The following is a 20,000-nucleotide window of genomic DNA, read 5'->3' on the forward strand; positions in this document are numbered from 1 at the left end:
ATGGATGGTTGACTGACTGGCTGGTTGGCTGACGGGATATCTGACTGGCCGACTGGGCAACTGTCTGTCTTACCGGCTTACTGACTGACCGACTGGCTGACTGACTGACTGACTGACTGTTTGACTTGGTATCTGACTGGCTGACTGGGTAATTGACTGACTCACCGGCTTATTGACTGGATGACTGGTTGACTTACCGGATTACTGATTGACTGGCTGACTGGTTTACTGGTTGGTTGGCTGGCTGACTGACTGACTGACTGACTGGTGGAGATGCGACACGAGTAAAGTTTAAGACGGGACTGAGAGAGAGTGAGAAAGTGAGAGTGAGAGAGGGCACTGGGATAAGAAGAGCAGGATGTGGGATATGATGGCCAGTGTGGTTAGGTAGTTAAGGAATGGGAGAGAGGGAGAGGGAGAGGGAGGGGATGGGAGGGAGAGGGAGAGTGAAAGTGAGAGATGGTTGAGTTAGGTTGTTTGTTATTTCTTGTTATCTTTTTATGCTGTTGTTGTTCGTTCTCTCTCTCTCTCTCTCTCTCTCTCTCTCTCTCTCTCTCTCTCTCTCTCCGTGGCTTGAGGTGCCATTATATACGAAGTGTATGAGAGCAGAAATGGCTCACCAGAATATTATTTTTGTCCTTGAACTTTTCTTCAAGTGAGTCTTCCTTGTAGTATGTTTAGGTTTTTGTTGTTTTGTCGAAGTAGTAGTAGTAGTAGTAGTAGTAGTAGTAGTAGTAGTAGTAGTAGTAGTAGTAGTAGTAGTAATAGTAGTAGTAGTAGTAGTAGTAGTAGCAGCAGCAGTATCACTTGTAATAGTAGTAGTAGTAGTAGTAGTAGTAGTAGTAGTAGTAGTAGTAGTAGTAGTAGTAGTAGTAGTAACGATAGTAGTAGTAGTAACGATAGTAGTAGTAGTAGTAGTAGTAGTAGTAGTAGAAGTAGTAGTTGTTTTATTATTATTATTATAATAATAATAATTATTATTATTATTATTATTATTATTATTATTATTATTAGTAGTAGTAGTAGTAGTAGTAGTAGCAGTTGTTGTTGTTGTAGCACTAGTAGTAGTAGTAGTAGTTGTAGTAGTAATAGTAGTAGTAGTTGTAGTAGTTGTTGTTGTAGTAGTAATAGTAGTAAGAGTACTGTTGTCGTTATTAAAGCTACTCTGGAAAAACAGTACACACTAGCTTGAGTACATAAACACATACATACATACATACATACATGTACACTGTACCTGTCTATACATACAACTAGTGTGAGGAGCTGCAGCACAACGGATAAAAACTCACCACTTTCAAAGCAAATAAGTTAATATAAATAAATAATCACAATACTACAAAATGCAAGACATGCTCATGTGAAGAAAAATACCACCTTTTGCCTCAATATATATATATATATATATATATATATATATATATATATATATATATATATATATATATATATATATATATATATATATATATATATATATATATATATATATATATATATATATATATATATATATATATATATATATATATATATATATATATATATATATATATATATATATATATATTACTCTGATTGATTGATACATTTATTGTTGCATTAATAATGAAATACAACAAAGGAGGAGGACAGACCTTGCCACCCACCCCCTGGGTAAAGAGTTAAGGGTAGAGTATCAAAAATGTAAAAATATAGTATACATTACAAGAAAATAAGTAAATAAATCAATACAGATATTGCACACCTTATTGTATAAATATCCTACAGTCTGGGAGCAAACGTGGGATATTCCTTGAGTATTTCCCTGAGAGTGGCTGAGTCTAAGAAATGGTCAATGAGGGTATACAAGTCATGTGGACCTTGCAGCCTAAATGTAGCAATGAGAGGACATTCCGTGACATAATGACGCAGAGTGTGTCCCCTTGGTGCAGCACACAGCACACAGCACACGCCAGGAGAAGCACTGACTTCCCAAAAGTATTTATAGCCTAATCTGAACCTCATTGCCACCCTATCATGTGATGCAGTGTGTGTCTCCCATAGGTGTAAGCACAGCTCTGGGAGACACGCACATTGTGAAGAAGACTACTGCCACTGCCCCTATGGCAACAAAGCTCCAACTGATCACTAATGCTACTATGTACAAAGTCCTTCATGCTACTCTTAACATAGCCCAGAGTGTACTCAGCGCCAAGGTCCACTGTGTCGTCCTGAAGGGCACATTGAGCAAGGCGGTCTGCCTCTTCATTAAACGGGATATCCACATGAGAGGGTATCCAGGTGAAGTGGACCGTGGCACCAGCACCTTCAAGGTGTGGATGAGATCAAGACATTTATTAACTAGATCACAGTCCATGGGGGAGGAAGATTGGAGAGCATACAGTGCAGCCTGACTGTCAACAAAGAAGAATATATCCTTACGGAGAGGCGCCACAATATGGAGCGCCTCCAGAACAGCACACAGTTCTGTCCAAGTGGAGGACATGTGTGCAGGGAGCCGCCTGGAAACCTCAGTGTCAGTGTGGTGATTGGCAGAAATGTAGTCGCGGATGAACAGCCCACATCCGGACCTGCTGCCATAGACTGAACCATCACAATAAACATGAATAGCTTGAACGTGGGGTCTACTTGGACAGTTTAGTCATGAACATGTCTTGCAGTACATGAGGGGGACAGTCCCTCTTGGGCTGATGCAGTGAGTGAATATCAACACTGACACGGTGAGGGTTCCAAACGGGTTGGAGCGGTGACACAACAACGTTAATACAGGCCTCGGCTATACCTACACTTGTAAGAACTCCCAAGATCTTCCTGAGGTATGGAGTTGTAGGAGTCCGAGGATCACGATACAGGGGGTCAGTGATCCCTTCAGAGAGTCGGAGCCCGTGCATAGCATCCTACCAACAGTACGACAAGTAATTTCCTGTATCCTACACATAATACTCGGCAGGTGCAGTTCAGCTCTGAGGACTTCAATCCGAGCAGTGCTTCGGCATCCCAAAATTATTCTCATGGTTTCATGGGTGGCACTTAACTGTATTAAAATAGGGGCTACGTAGTCAATGAGGGACCGTACGATAGATATATAGAACATCCTTAGGACTGGAATGCCAGCCCCCAGGCCCCTGTTTGCTAGCAGCCGAAGTGGCGCTAGCCGTGGCAGACAGAGGTCTGGAACATAGTGCGCAGCGTGGAGTGCCTTCCTGAAATATCAATCAATCAGTGGTAGGCGACCTCATTTGGCAGTGTGCTACGGGAGGACTGACTGATGGCTGTAGTACCGTCACCGACGTTTCCCTAACCCTGCAGGTTTGCCAGATCAAAACCTTCCGTGAAACACTCTTATGTGGTAACACTGCAATCTAGAGCTTTCAGTTAACGGAATTCGGCGTCCCTAACATTTGTTATATGCAGAAATCTAAGCCTTTCCTTGTTAACATGGACATCATAGTAAATTCTACGTTTTTTTTTTTATTATTTGAATGCATAAACACATAAGTAAACACATGATTAGCCGAATCCTTTGTTAAGGTACCGGAGTAGTCGTAAGTGCGCCTCCTGCACACACGCGCGACTTTTGAAGGGATGGAGGCCTCCTCACTCCTTGTGAGACCATTCAGTGAAGATGAGAGAGTGGCTCTCCTCTCTGTCATTGAAGGGAGGCCTGTCGTTGTGTCCAAACGAAATAAGGACGAGTTGATGAAAAGGTGGACCAGGCATCAGCTGATCAGCTGACGACATTGTTGGAACACGCGGTGGTGCCGCTTCTTCCGTGTGAAGAGCGTATAGCTTGAGGTACCCAATATTTCGCAGTTCTTCTGCTTCCACTTATAAATAAACAAAATGCAATTCTTATTCTGATCACATAATTCTCGCTCATACGTTTTGCTTAACTGAACATGCTTTACGCTGCAAATAAACGTGACACCCTGCAGGAAAACATCACCTTATTTCTTCACTTCTACACTTAAGTCGTGTTTGTATCTTTAAATATTATCACATATACGGGTCGAGGGGGACTGAAATTCACGTATTATACGCCAATGAGAGTATATTAGCACTTCATTATGCATAAATTACTATATAATCCTTAATTATGCCCCAAGGGAAAGGTCTAAGGGAGGTCTCGAGGTACCTTGGATCTGCTAAGTTTTACTTGGAGGAAGATGTTGTGAGACGGGGATACCACCGTTAATCCAACGCCACATCGAGATCATATGGCGCTTGATGAGAATGAGATGAGAAGTGACGCCAGATATTGACGGATGGACACACACACACACACACAGAGAGAGAGAGAGAGAGAGAGAGAGAGAGAGAGAGAGAGAGAGAGAGAGAGAGAGAGAGAGAGAGAGAGAGAGAGAGAGGGATTGCAGGAAAGAGAAAAAGATAGACAGACAGACAGACTGATGGAGGAAGATATGAAATAAAGATGGAGAGAAGAAAGAAAAGAAAAAAAAAGATAAAGGAAAGGGAGAAGGGAAAGGAGAAGGGGAAAGGAATGAGAGAGGGAAGAAAACATGAATTGAAATTAAAGGAATGAGAGAGAGAGAGAGAGAGAGAGAGAGAGAGAGAGAGAGAGAGAGAGAGAGAGAGAGAGAGAGAGAGAGAGAGAGAGAGAGAGAGAGAGAATACACACACACACACACACACACACACACAAGATGCACGTGAACTGGAAAGAAGTCACCGTAAATGAGGAACCCGATAATTGCACGAATAAATGACTTCTCCGAGAATTGCAAGCAAGGAGTGAGTGGAGCGTCAGGAGAGGTGGCGGGGGACAGCAGGGAGGAAGGAAGGAGTTTGTGGGGATCATTGTTTATTGCTGGTTAATGATACTCTTTTACTGCCGCTCATGTATATGTACGGCGGGGACTGGCCCACGGCACCAAGAGGAGAGTGTGTGCAAGACTCGGGTTTTGTTGATCCGTTCACTTGTGTGGCTTCTCAGGGTCGTATTGTAATGGTCTTGTGACTTTATTGATGATTTTCAGTGATAACAGTTACAGGAAAGTTGTGTGACCCAGTATTCAGTGTGGCTCTTGTAGCGTTTGTGGTGAATATTTGGACAGAGTAGGGATTAAAGGAAGAAAAAAGTTTCGTGCAGCGAGGTCGAGGGAGGAGGGGAGACATGCAATTAGCAACATCTGAAGAGGAATTAGGATGAAAGTAGAGGTAGAAGATGACAAGAGTTCATCGTAAATATTAATTGTATGCATGAACTTAGAGAGAAAGAGTGAGAGATTAGGAGGTTCATTCAAGGTTCATTCAGTACAAAGGTAAGTGTGACGTAAGCTGAAGATGACCATGGGAAAAGTGTCCAGCAGTGAAGCGATTACAAGAAACTCAGAAAATCCTCACCACACACTCAGTACAAGTGAGGATGTTAGCGAGTGGAGAGGTGAGTGAACGGACCAGTGTAGTATCAAGATAAAGTGGAACAAAAGGCACGAGTGAAAGGTATGAAAATTGTACTTTAGATCTTCCCTGGACCTTGGATCTTCCTCCCTGTGAAGGAAATAAAACTCAGTACGTTATATAATATAACAAATAAATAAATGACTCGTACTGAAGCCAAGGAGACGAAACACAGCAAATTAAGAATAAGGTCTCGTAATATTCCCATGACCTTATTTTGGTGTGGTCGGACGCGGTATTAGTGAACAGTCAATATGGAGCTTTTAAAAGACTGAACAAATAGAGATCATAGGTGGGTCTATAAACTGCTGCTACGTTTTATACAGGGACTCCCACATGTGGACCTACTCACTTCTTACAGTTTCTCGTATGTTTTTGTGTTCTTATCTTATTAGAGAACACATCAAGTTGAAAGCTATCCGGTAAAATGTAGCGTATTGTGATGTCAAGTGCATAATTCAACAGATCTATTAAAAAAAAAAAAAAAAAAGAGATATCTTAATGAATGAATGATAATGCTTTCAATTAGATTTTTTTTTTTTTTTTTATCTATCTCTGTTTTTACTTCCTTCTTGAGTGGGTCTGATTGCCTGTATGAGAGAGAGAGAGAGAGAGAGAGAGAGAGAGAGAGAGAGAGAGAGAGAGAGAGAGAGAGAGAGAGAGAGAGAGAGAGAGAGAGAGAGAGAGAGCGTATGGGGGTTAGAGCTCTCCTACTACCTTACCAGTAAGTCACAGAAAGGTGTGGATGGGACCTATTTTTTGGGGGGGGTATCGCCAGCTTAGGTGACAACAAATACGAGTATACAGAAACCGTTTGTTATTGTTTTTCACATTCGTAGGTACCGTAACACGAAAATGCATGTAAAGCACCCTATATGGGGAAAAGAAACGACATTTCTATTTTCATTGTTTATGAGCGTGTTAGGGATCAAAATGGTAAAAAACATGGAAATCTCCTGTTATGGGAAAACAAAACAATACCAAAAAAACGTGTCTTTTGAGTGTTTTTGAGCGTGTTACCAACAAAAACGCGAAAATGCATACAAAGCACCCTATATGAGGAAACGAAGCGATATCAGCAGAAACGTATCTTTTGATTGTTTTTGTGCGTGTTAGTCACCAAAACGCTAAGTAGCATGGAAAACACCCTATATGGGAATGCGAAACATTACCAAAATACGTGTATTTTGAGTGTTTTGAGCTTAAGACGTATAAAAAACTCTAAAATGCATAAAAGGTGCCGTATATTGGGATACGAAAGGACATTACAAGAAACGTGTATTATGAGTGTTTTGAGCCTCGTAGGTACCAAAACGCTTAAATGCATAAAGAGCACTTTATATGGAGAAACAGAACAACATTACCAAAACGTATATTGTATGTTTTTTTCCACATTGATACCAGAAAGGCAAGATGCTTGTAAAGAACACAATACGGGGATAGGAAACGACATTTCCAGAAACGTGTGTTTTGAGTGTTTATGAGCGTGGTCAGCACCAAAACGATAAAAACCATAGATACCACCCTACATGGCGATACAAGATATTTCCACAAACGTGTCATTTGAGGTTTTCTTTCCGCTTCTTAAGTAACAAAACGCTCCAACGCGTGCAAATCAACCTTTCACAAAAAAAAAAAAAAAAAAGTAACATTACCAAAAATGTTTGTCTGGCCAGCTATTTGTGATTACTGGCCTGGTATATACATAAACAGATACAACATGGGCAACAAAAAGGCTGTACAAAAAGAAACAATGATAAATATAAATAAATGAATAAATAAATAAATAAGTCAATATTGAAAAAAAACACTGATGCCAAGCCCAAAAGAACAGTCAAAAGGACCATCCAAAAATTCATGAGAAAAAGTGACTTGCAATCTCCCTTTTCAAAGACTCCAGATCACCAAAGCCACCACAAGAAGCCCTCCTTGAGACACCCTCCTGCTGCACCCACCTGAGGCCAGAACCTGCGGACAGTCTGAGCCAGCATGACATGAAGCAGGTCGAAGGGGGCATAGGCACGCATGATGGGGATCCACACAAACCACTCCAAGTCTGTCTGGTCCTGCCGCACCCCTCCCCCCCCCCTCCGAAACCTGGGTGACGAGGAGGTACTGTCCCCATCCTGGTAATGAGGAATGAGTGTTAGGAAGAGAGAGAAGAGGGGTGTGCTGGGGTGAGGGGAGAGAGTGGGTGGTGCTGGGGGAATAAAGGGAATGGTGCTGGTGAGATAGGGTGTGAGGGAAGCTGTCTTAAAGGGAATGGTGTGAGGAAGGGAGGGAGAGATTGAGGGTGAGAGAGAGAGAGAGAGAGAGAGAGAGAGAGAGAGAGAGAGAGAGAGAGAGAGAGAGAGAGAGAGAGAGAGAGAGAGAGAGAGAGAGAGAGAGAGAGGAATAACAGAAGGAATTATCAGAAACGAGATATCGAAAACACATGAATTATAACAAGAATTTACATTAATATATATAAAGCACCATCCCCCCCCCCAACACACACACCCAACCACCCAAACACACACACACACACACACACACACACACACACACACACACACACACGCTGGGAGGTGCGGTAGAAGCGGGCGAAATGGTTGGCTAATTTAGATGCAACATTGATTTTTCACAAAAAAAAAAAAAAAAAGGCAAAGAAAAGCTTTGAGAAGGCGTTTGAGAGTACGAAATGCAGACGCAGAAACAACTTCGGGCAAGGAGTTCCAAAGTTCCACAAATAAATAGAAAAGAAAAGGGCTCTGACATAAGTATTACTACTTCCGCTAGTATGATTTATAGGTCACTCTCCCTAAAAGGCCACTCAGATGAGGGTAAGATCATTCATAATCTTCCCAACTATTAACAAGTCAGCATGAATTAACCTTCCCTTAACTGAAAACAAATTCATCGTAGACACTCTCAGCGAGTGGAATATGCGCAAGCCCGTCCACTTTGTTGTTCTCTGTACAGACTCCAGCAGATCTAACTCACCAATATACCGAGTGTTCCACAACACACTGCCCAACTTAATGATACGACCAATGTGTGTAATGAACACTTGAGTCATGAACTGCGTACTGCTCCTCTCAGGATGCTGTTTGCAACTCCATTAGCTTTACAGAACACCTCTTCAGTGTGCACATGGAATTTCAAGGAGGAATCAATTAGAATGCCTAGGTCTCTGAAGGAAGTTTTATTGGGAATAATGCGATTACAGATTAGATAACCATGCATAGGAAAGGATTATTTACAACAGTGGACACAGGCACACTTATTGACAGGGAAGGAGAGGCCCCAAGACTGGCTCCTACAATACAACACAAAGATGTCATTGTGTTGACGTGCTCACACCATCATTACGAGAGTTTATTCATCTCATTTTAATATTTCTTACACATGATGAAACTATCGTATCGTTTTCTCATTAATACACAATTGATAACGAGTTCAGTTTTAGTCAGCTATGTTTGTTTTATTTATATATCTATTTATTATTATTATCCTTATTATTATTATTATTATTATTATTATTATTATTATTATTATCATTATTATTATTATTATTATTATTATTATTATTATTATTATTGGTATTATCACTATCATTATTTATTTATTTATTTATTTTTACATGAGCCCACGTGGAACCCTCGCCGTGTCAGTGTTGATATTCACATCCTGCCTCGGCTTAAGAGTGACTGGCTTCACCATGTGTTATAAGATTCTCTCTCTCTCTCTCTCTCTCTCTCTCTCTCTCTCTCTCTCTCTCTCTCTCTCTCTCTCTCTCTCTCTCTCTCTCTCTCAAGGATGAGTAAATACTCACCATAACCGAAATACAGCCATGAATTGCGAAAATACGTACAAATAATTCATCCCAATAAATTCCTTGCACCTGACGATACAATCAGCGAGGGTGTTCAAAGAATGTTGCATCCAACTAGAAAGCTCAGTGACATTACTATTCAACAAGTCACCCGCTCAACCTAAAATAGCCCACGGATAGAAAAAGGTGAATACAACCCTGCTCAAAAAAAATAAATAAATAATAGTAATAATAATAATAATAATAAAAATAATAATAAAAAATAATAATAATGAATAAATAAATAAATAAATAAATAAATAAATAGATAAATAAAAACATAAATAAAACTAAATAAATAAGTAAATAAAAAGCTCTAAACTGTGGAGCTGTTAGTCTCACGTCAGTCATAATGAAGTTATTTAGGAAAATTGTAAGAAACAAAACAGAATAATTTCTTGAACAAAACGAAGTAGACAACCAGCACGGCTTTCGTTGTAACAGATTATGCCTGACTGACTGATTAGATTTCCTTAAAGGAGTATACGCGAGACGGGATGTCCGAGCATTGTTTGAAGCAATTTACCTGGACTTCCGAAAAGCATCTGATAAGGCTCCTCACACCAGGCTGATCTCAACACTGCGATCACGTGGAACAGAAGAACGTGTGTGTGCGTGGCGAAGGGCTGCTTCTCAGATCGTGAGCAACGCGGTGTTTGGAATGGAGAAGCATCGAGTTGGCGTAACGTAATCAATGGTGTGCTCAGAGGTCAGTGTTGGGGCCATCACTCTTCACAAAGTATATCAGTGATTTAGGAAGTGATCCTACGTCAAAAGTAGCGACATTCGCAGATGACACAACGTGAGGTGGCAAGGCATCGTGCGATGAAGACTGCAGTAAGATTCAGGAGTACCTTAACAGACTAATGAAATGGCAGATGTCCTGCAACGTACAGAAATGCACGGTTATGCATATTGGTGATGATAATCAAATCTTTAGTACCAGGAGCGGTCAAAAGCTCGATAATGTTAAGCAAGAACAAGACCTGCCACAGATTAACATAAGCAAATCTACAAATGAGCGGTCAGTGTACAGCGGCTGGCAAAAAGGCAAATATGATGTCAGGCTTCACTTCAGGAAATACTGATCACAAATCACCAGCAGCAATCAAGACACTGCGACACTCACTCAGGCCACCAAGAGACTCAAGCGGCCACACTTGTTCTCTCCCACCAAACCAAGGAGGAACTGACCTTTTCAAATACTGAATGGATCTCATAAAGTAAATACTGAACCATTATTGCAAGGAAATCAATCACACGGCAATCACGAGAGGTGACACTCACTGTCAGATCAGAAAGAATGTGTGTGTGTGTGTGTGTGTGTGTGTGTGTGTGTGTGTGTGTGTGATCAGAACGTGTTCCTGGCCACACCTAGCCACACAAGTCAAGGGTTTCAGGTGGGGCTGATGAGGATCACTGCCTCCTGTGTGTGACTCTCTCCTTCCTTTGTATTCCAACACAACAATGTATTGTAATGACTGATACTGATGTTAATGGTAACTGTTCACACTAGTGATGCTGACCATACAAGTAACATTTAAACAAACAAACAAAAAGATACAGTAAGTCCATTAATGCCCTACTCCCCTCCTCCTCCTCATCCTCCTCCTCCTCCTTCTCCTCCTCCTCCTCCTTCCCTCTTTCTCCTCCACTTCTTGTTCTATTCTTGTTCTTGTTCTTGTTCTTCTTGTTCTTGTTCTTATTCTTCTTGTTATTGTTCTTCTTGTTTTTTCTTGTTCTTTTTGCTTTTCTTGTTCTTATTCTTGGTCTTGCTCTTGTTATTATTGTTATTTTCTTCTTATTCTAATTCTCGTTCTTCTTGTTTTTGTTCTTGTTCGTCTTGCTTTTGTTCTTGTTCTTCTTCGGCAGGGATGGGGGGGGAATGGCGTGAATGGGGGATATGAGTAAGGGGCGTGTATTGGGGGGAGGAGGGTGTGGAAGAAAAGAAGGAGGGAAAGGCCGTAAGGGCTTCGGCTTGGTGTGTTCACGTGGCCACCGGGGGCAGCGGGCTGGTGTGGTCACGTGACCACCCTGGAGATGGGGTCACGTGACCACCCCAGGCCTGCGGTCACGTGACCACAGGGTACCGCGGGTTGGGGTATATAAACCCCTCTCCGGGGGAGTCTCGTCAGTCGGTGGTCATGCCTAGAACTGAGTGGATGTCTTTCGTGCGCTGCGCCGCTGTTGCGGCCTCGCCCCACCTGGGGGTGCACCGCGCACACCTTACCGTGGGGCGGGCGAGCCGTTGCTGGCTGGCGAGGAGCCGCCAGGTGGCCGCCTTCGCCTTCCCGGCAGACGGGTGGCGTCGGGCGGCGTCGGGGGAGTGGCGGAATGTCGCCGGGCACCAGAGGCTGGACTTGAAGGGGCTGGCAAGGTTACCCCCCGAGGCGCCTCTCAAGCTGCGGGCGTGGACGAGCCGCGGCGTGAGGAAGACCACGCAGGGGACGCTGGCAGACCTGCTGGCCGCCCTGCACGCAGGGCCCGCCCACCTCACGCTGCAGCTCCTCTCCAGCAGCGAGGGCGTGCGCCTGTCCTGGGGCGTGCAGGAGTCAGACCCGGCACTGCACGCGCTGGGCGGGGCGCTGCCCTGCACGAGCCTCCCACCTGGCGCGGTGAGCAATGCTCGGAGCGGAGCGTTTCCCAGCACCAGTCCCCCTCCTGGTGTGGTGAGCAAGGCTCAGGGGGGGGCGCTGCCCTGCACGAGCCCCCCGCCTGGCACTGTGAACAAGGTTCGGGGAGGGGCGCTGCCTTGCACGAGCCCCCCGCCAGGTGCGGGCAACGATGCTCTTGCCGGCGCGGGCACGGCTCCCGGCGTGAGCACCACGAGGCCTCACCTGGAGGACATGCCTCGGCGAGCAGGAAGCGAAGCACTCATGGCAGGATGCGACAATGCTCCTCCTGCCGCCCCTGCCACTGAGGCACAGGTGCCGTCAGGCTTCCTTCAGGGAGGCGTGGTACCACTGAGGGCCAAGGGAAGATCCACGGGGAAGTGTCACCCCAGCGTCAAGGGGCCCTCCCCCGTGGTGCTGTGGGCGTGGGCGGTGCTACTGCTGGTGGCGTGGCTCGCATCCCTGGAGGACAAGGCGGCGGCCTTGATGCAGGCTGTCCTGCAGACCGTGGTGTGCTTGGCGTGGATCCTGCCCACGGCCTGCAGGATGTGTACGAAGTACTGGCAGCGCCTGCGGCAGAAGAAGGAGGCCCAGGAAGGCGACATTGACTTCCTGGACCACCGCATCCCCTTCCTGAGGGAGGAGGAGATGTGCGCTCTGGACGCCGGCTCCTTCCTGGGGCGCGGCGGCAACGGCTGCGTGCGGCGCCTGCTGTACGGGGGCGTGCACGCCGTCAGGAAGGAGTTCGTGCACGAGGACGTACTGCTGCCGATGATGCGGGAGGCGCGGCTCATGCTGGAGCTGCGCGGGGCTGGTGGGGTGCCGCGCCCCCTGGCCCTGGGCTTCGGCCCCCCCACCATCATCCAGGAGTTTGTCGGCGAGCCCTTCGACAAATTCCTGCGGCAGTGCTCCGTGCAGGGCGTGCTGCGCTCCCTAGGCCTGCTGTGCCGCCGCCTGGGGGAGGTGCACGCCAAGGGCGTGGTGCACAATGACCTCAAGACTGACAACATCACAGTCTCGGGCGGCGTGCACCTCCCCGTGCTGCACGTCATCGACCTGGGGTGGGCGTGCCGCGCGGGGCGTGTCGCCGGGGACTTCACCCTGGAGATGGGCGAGGGTTTCTCCCCAAGGGAAGGGTTCGCCAATGAGTGCCCCTGGATGGCGCCAGAGGTGAGGGCGCGGCGGCCCGTGTTCCCCTCGGGGGACGTGTTCAGCCTGGGCTTTCTGCTGCAGGGCCTCGCAGAGGACTGCGTCCAGCCCTGGCTGGCGGTGCCTCTGTGGCGGCTGGGGCAGTGCTGCACCCGCGAGGACCCGAGCTGCCGCCCCTCCCTCCACGAGGTGGCGCTGGCCATCGCGGCACTGCCGGTGGAGCTGCTTCAGTGCCAGCTCCAGGAGGCTTTCCACCTGGTGGTGCGGCAGTGAAGCACAGTGCCGCAGGACACTCACTGCCTCACTGCCTTTTGTGGAGCAGGCTTCCCTCCCCATGCCATGCCCATCTAGGAAGACACTTAGCATGTCCTCTAAGGCACACACCATGAGTGTTCCGCCATACCCCTCAAGGCACACACCTGGTGTGTTTTACCAGGCACACACAGGCGTTGTCCCGCCCGGCACACACCAGGTGTGTCCCGTCAGGTACCCCCAGGCACACACTGGGCGTATCCTGGCAGGCACATACGAGGCATGTCCCGCCAGGCCCCGCCAGGTACACACTGAACGTGTCCCACCAAGCCCCGCCAGGCAAACACCGGGCGTGTCCCACCAGGCCCTGTCAGGCATACAACGGGCGTATCCTGACAGGCACACACCGGAGTGTCAGGCCAGGCCCCGCCAGACACACACACCGGAGTGTCCTGCCAACCACACACCGGGCGTATCCCGCCCGGGATATTATTATATAATAATAATAATAATAATAATAATAATAATAATGATAATAATAATGATAATAATAATAATAATAATAATAATAATAATAATAACAATTTTAATAATAATAATAATAATAATAATAATAATAATAATAATAATAATAATAATAATAATAATGATAATAATGATAAAAATATTTTATTATTATTTTTTTTATGTAGTAAGGACTTTATTATTGGTACTACTGCTACAACTACTACTAATATTAATATAATAATAATAATATTGATAATAATAATAAATAATAATAAAAACAATAATAATAATAATGATAATAATAATAATAATAATAATAATAATAATAATAATAATGATAATAATAATAATAATAATAATAATAATAATAATAATAATAAATAATTATATATATATATATATATATATATATATATATATATATATATATATATATATATATATATATATATATATATATATATATATATATATATATATATATATATATATATATATATATATATATATATAATTATAATTATTATTATCATCATTATCATTATCATCATTATCATTATCAATATCATTATCATTATTATTATTATTATTATTATTATTATTATTATTATTATTATTATTATTATCATTATTATTATTATTATCATCATTATTATTATAATTATTATTATTATTATTATCATTTTATCATTATTATTATATCTATTATTATTATTATTATTATTATTATTATTGTTATTATCATTATTATTATTATTATTGTTGTTGATGTTGTTGTTATAAAAATATTGTTAATGATAATAATAATAATAATAATGATAATAATAATAATGAATGAGATACTTCTTTTGTTCCTTCTCTCTGTCCTTCCTCTCAAGAAACCTGCGCGCCTTGCCTTTGAGGTCCGCCAGGAGACCCTTCGGGTATCCCAGCTTGGTGAAGGCGTCAGTTATGTACCGCACTTCCTCCTCTGGGTAAGCGTCACTGCACACACGGTAAGCTCGTAGAAAAAACCCTATCACTACGCCCCTTTTTGTCCGTGTGTCATGCACACTGAGGAAGTGTATGTAATCGTCTTTGTTGGTTTTCTGTACACTGAAGGAGACAGTATTGCCTGTTTTCACCACGAGGACATCGAGAAAAGGAATCTGCCCATTCATTTCTTCCTCCACAGTGAACTGTATCTTGTGGTGAATACAGTTCAGTCTCTCCTTCAGCCTGTCGATATTCGTTCTCACATCAGTGACCACTAGAACATCATCCACGTATCTGAACCAATGTGTTAACTTACTTATTATGCGTGAGTAATAATCACTCTCTAGCATCTCCATGAAAAGAGAAGCCATCACGGCACTTAATGGGGACCCATAGCAAGCCCTTCGTGTTGCCTATACTCTGAGTTATTAAAGGAAAACGATCCAAATCTGACGCACAATTCCACCAACTTCATGTAATCTGGCTTGCACACTGGTAGGCGAACGTCACTTATATTCTCCAGCACTTTCTCCACTGCACGTCAGGCGCCATCCACCGGAACGTTAATGAAAAGAGACGTCACGTCAAAGCTCACCATCTTTTTCCTGGACATGTTAACACTTTTTAACCTCTCGATGAGGTCACTAGAGTTTCTTAAGTGTGCGTCACTGATGCTTCCTAGGGCTGATGACAAAGGCTTCGCGAGAAGCTTTGCCAGTTTGTGAGGGGCGCTACCCACGCCGAAGGTGATGAGGGGGTAGCGGAAAACTTGGTTTGTGGGTCTTCGGCAGGGCCCTCATCCTGGGAGCGTCTGGGTTTTCCTCCAGTAGAGGCAGAAGATTCCTGCCCCTCTCCGTCTTGTTGAGGATTCTTCTTACGACGGTGGTGAACATCCTGCCCTCTTCCGCTGCCTTTCCGGTGCTCTGTGCGTGGTATGTATCCTGGTCGGCGAGCAGGTCCTCCATTTTCTTCACATAGTCGTGCCTGTTCATGATTACAACTCCTCGTTGTTGTTCCGTAGTTCCTTAAGGGCCCTTAAATATCTTCTAGGTAGTGTTGGTACGTTACTCCTGGCCGCTGTTGAACAACACACCACAACACCCTGCTTGAAAACACTCATTGTATCGTTATCCTTCCAGTGGCTGTTCCTACCAACGTAATCTATCGGACCATTGGTGCTCACACCAGAGTTAAACTTGAAGCCCAGTAAGAGTCTCTCCATCTGCACAGCTGAAAGTGTGTATGAGGAGAGATTCTCGATGATCTCAGGACGACCAACGCCTACTGAACCTTCACAGAAGCTTCTGTTTCGAAGCTTTGAAAGTCATACTCACAAGCGTTTATAGCTTCCAGTACTGATTTCACAATCCAAAGCCCAGATACACCTAAAAGAGCGCACATACACACACACACACACACACATACACACACACACACACACACACACACACACACACACAAAAAAAAAAAAAAAAAAAAAAAAAAAAAAAAAAAAAAGTACACCCTCTATACTAATTTCATGTATTGTGGGTGGAACTTTCTTGGGTGGAAATTTACATGAGTGAAATTTTCTTGGGTGGAATTTTCATGAAATTATTATTATTATTATTATTATTATTATTATTATTATTATTATTATTATTATTATTATTATTATCATCATTATTATTATGTTGCATACATGCCACATTATCATACAGAGTAACAGGTCTCACTCACTGCCCATTTCGAGACAGTGCCTGAGTTTATATTCTTTTTCTTTTTCACTTTCTTGCTTAAGACGTAATTGTTTTCTCATCTCTTTTTTTTTCTTTTTTTTATTTTCTTACACAGGAATTATACAATTAATAATTCTTTATTTCCCTTCTGATTTAATCTTTTTGCATGGGACACACTATATATATATATATATATATATATATATATATATATATATATATATATATATATATATATATATATATATATATATATATATATATATATATATATATATATATATATATATATATATATATATATATATATATATATATATATATATATATATATATATTATAAAGTGTTTCCCCTGCAAGAAGATGAAATGAGAAGGGAAATAAATAAATCTTAATTGTGTAATTGGTTTGTAATGCGTACATTGGCTCCTGCCCTGCACGTTTGAGGCCGCGTCATGTCCCAGGGTGTTGTTGAAAGGCTGGGAAAAAGCAGTGCGTTTATTACTCTTCTAATAATAATTATTATTCATTCATTTATTTTTCTAGGATGAGAGATCATCTTTAAAGTTCTCACATATATATATATATGTAGTTTTTTTTTATTATTATTTTATTCATTCTTAAATTTCAATGCAGATTTTTATCGTGTTTTCATATTTTTTTTATTATTTTTTTTTAAAGTTTCAATATAGCTTTTTTTTTATTTCTATTTTTTTTTCATTATTTTTATTGACTAAGATTTCACTGCATTTTTTATATTTTTTTTCTTTCCTAATTATTTTCATTATTTTTTAATTTTCAATAAAGTTACTTATTATTTTCTTGCCTTTTTTATTTTTATTAGTTTTTTTTAAAGTTTCAATGCAGTTTTTATTTACTTTTATTTTTTTTATTATTAAAAAAATAGAATGCAGTTTTCTATTTTTTTATTTTTATTATTATTATTTTTTTTTTTATTAATTTCAAACTATGATGCATTTTTTATTACTATGTTCATTTTTATTTCGTCATTGTTTTTTGGATGAGATGTCTGTGGGATGAGACGTTTGCACATTACCATTCAGTGCACCATTCCTCATTCTTTACTCATTTCCACACACAATGTTTGAATTTATATACTATTTTTCTCTCTCAGTTTCAAAGATGATATATTAATTTTCAAGTTGTAAGCCATTTTTATTTCTTATTTTATAAAATTTATTTTCTAGTTTCAATGCAAATTTTTCTTTTCTTTTTATATTTTTTCATAAATTTTCAAGTTCCAGTGCATTTATCTTTTACTATTTATCTTTTACTATTTCGTATGAATTTTTGTTTCATTTTTTTTATTTTTTCACTTTCATTATCTTTCATTAATATTTAATTTTACAATGCAGTGTTTACTTCTTTTTTTTTATATTTTTCATTACTTATCTATTTATTTACTTATTTATTTATTTATTAATTTATTTATTTTGTATATACGTGGCAATATTCAACAACCTTTTTTCAAGAATAAACATCTCCACCGAGTCAGTCTGATCCCTCACGTTGGATTGCACATCAAGTTCATCAAGTTCAGGGGTGACTTTGAAGGGGTGAGGATAGGGGGCGTGCTTCTCAGTCCTCCGGTACTTCAGGAAGGAAGGCGCCCACGACAACTATCACCCCAACCACCGTCAGCGTCACCTTCAACAGTTTTGTGGTCACCCGCCTCACCACGCCCACTTCTGGACTGGCGGCGTGGGCGGGGGCTGCAGGTCTCCCTTCACCCTCCCTGTCTGTCTTCTGGCTTTCCTGTCCTTTCTTGCAGGTGTTGCTTGCCTCTTTGTCTTCCTCTTCAGCATTGCTTGGGATCATCCCTTTATTATCTTCTCCTTTCACTTCTTTATTGGAGTCCTGCATCTCACCTTCTCCCACTTCTTTCGTCTCTCCTCTACGTTCCTCTCCGTTCAACACAAGCAGTTCCTCCTCCCACTTTGCTTCCTTTTCCTCCGATTCCTGCAGCTGTTCAGGCACTAGCGGCGTCTCACCGTCGCTTATCAAAGGCTCGTCATCTACAACCAGAATCATATCTCTGTCTTCTATATTTTCCTTCTTCATCCTTACCAACCCCCTGAAACCCTCGTGCTGGGATGAAAAACCGCCTTGCGTCCAGATGCGGAACACAAACTCCCTCTTGTTAACAACATCTTCCTTCACCTGCTCGGAGAACCACAACATGGGTACGAAGCTACGAGTGGGACCACCACCCCACTCATCTTTCCAGGTGACGGTGACACGCATCCACAAGTCTCCCTTGTGCCTGATGAACTGATTCAGCAACATTGAGGCCGGCGCAGACGTCCACCGCTGAGGGCCTGGCGAGTTCCTTTGCCTTTCCCTCTCAATCCAATCACTTTTCTTTTCCTTGTACGTCCTCAGGCTCTGATCAAAGCGGAAGGTGACCAGCTCCCTGTGGCGATACGCTACGCCAAACACGTGACTCATTACTTCGATCTTCAACTTCCGCGGCAGGAACTTCTCGTCCATGCAGTACACGCGACACACGCCCCTCGCCTTCCGCCGCAGCAGGACACGTGCCAGTGACTTCAACATGGGGAACGGCGACTCGGCTGTGGAGGACAGTGACTCGACTGAAGATGATGAAGACTTGACTGTAGAAGACCATGACTTGGCTATTGAAGACAATGATTCCACTGAAGATGATGACTTCGCTGTGGAATATGACGACTTGGCTGTAGAAGACGATGACTCAGATGTAGATGATGATGACGTGGCTGAAGATGATTACAAGGATGTAGAAGATGACGACTTGGCTGAAGATGATGATTTGGGAGTGGCTGAAGATGATGATGACTTGATTGAAGAAGATGATGACCTGACTGAAGATGATGATGATTTGGGAGTGGCTGAAGATGATGATGACTTGACTGAAGAAGATGATGACTTGGCTGAAGATGATGATGATTTGGGAGTGGCTGAAGATGATGATGACTTGATTGAAGAAGATGATGACCTGACTGAAGATGATGATGATTTGGGAGTGGCTGAAGATGATGATGACTTGATTGAAGATGATGACCTGACTGAAGATGATGATGATTTGGGAGTGACTGAAGATGATGATGACTTGACTGAAGAAGATGATGACCTGACTGAGGATGATGATGATTTGGGAGTGGCTGAAGATGATGATGACTTGACTGAAGAAGATGATGACCTGACTGAAGATGATGATGACTTGACTGAAGATGATGATGACTTGATTGAAGATGATGACCTGACTGAAGATGATGATGATTTGGGAGTGGCTGAAGATGATGATGACTTGACTGAAGATGATGATGACTTGACTGAAGATGATGATGACTTGACTGAAGATGATGATGACTTGACTGAAGATGATGATGACTTGGCTGAAGATGACGATGATTTTACAGTAGTGGATGAAGGTTTGACTGTAGTGGATGACTTGACTGTAGTGGATGAAGGCTTGACTGTAGTGGATGAAGGCTTAACTGTAGTGGA

At 42.5% G+C, this 20,000-nt stretch overlaps 1 protein-coding gene across 1 annotated transcript in view; it reads right to left on the reverse strand.

Moving 5' to 3' along the window:
- Nucleotides 1-20,000, reverse strand: part of LOC135097834 (uncharacterized) — a 127,846-nt gene that overhangs the window by 23,987 nt on the left and 83,859 nt on the right. Inside the window, exon 6 of the mRNA XM_063999905.1 lies at nucleotides 7,380-7,550. Coding sequence (XP_063855975.1) covers nucleotides 7,380-7,550 — 171 coding nt within the window. The remainder of the gene's footprint in view (nucleotides 1-7,379; nucleotides 7,551-20,000) is intronic.

Source organism: Scylla paramamosain, unplaced genomic scaffold (assembly GCF_035594125.1).
Source record: "Scylla paramamosain isolate STU-SP2022 unplaced genomic scaffold, ASM3559412v1 Contig33, whole genome shotgun sequence".
NCBI classification, from domain to species: Eukaryota; Metazoa; Arthropoda; class Malacostraca; order Decapoda; family Portunidae; genus Scylla; species Scylla paramamosain.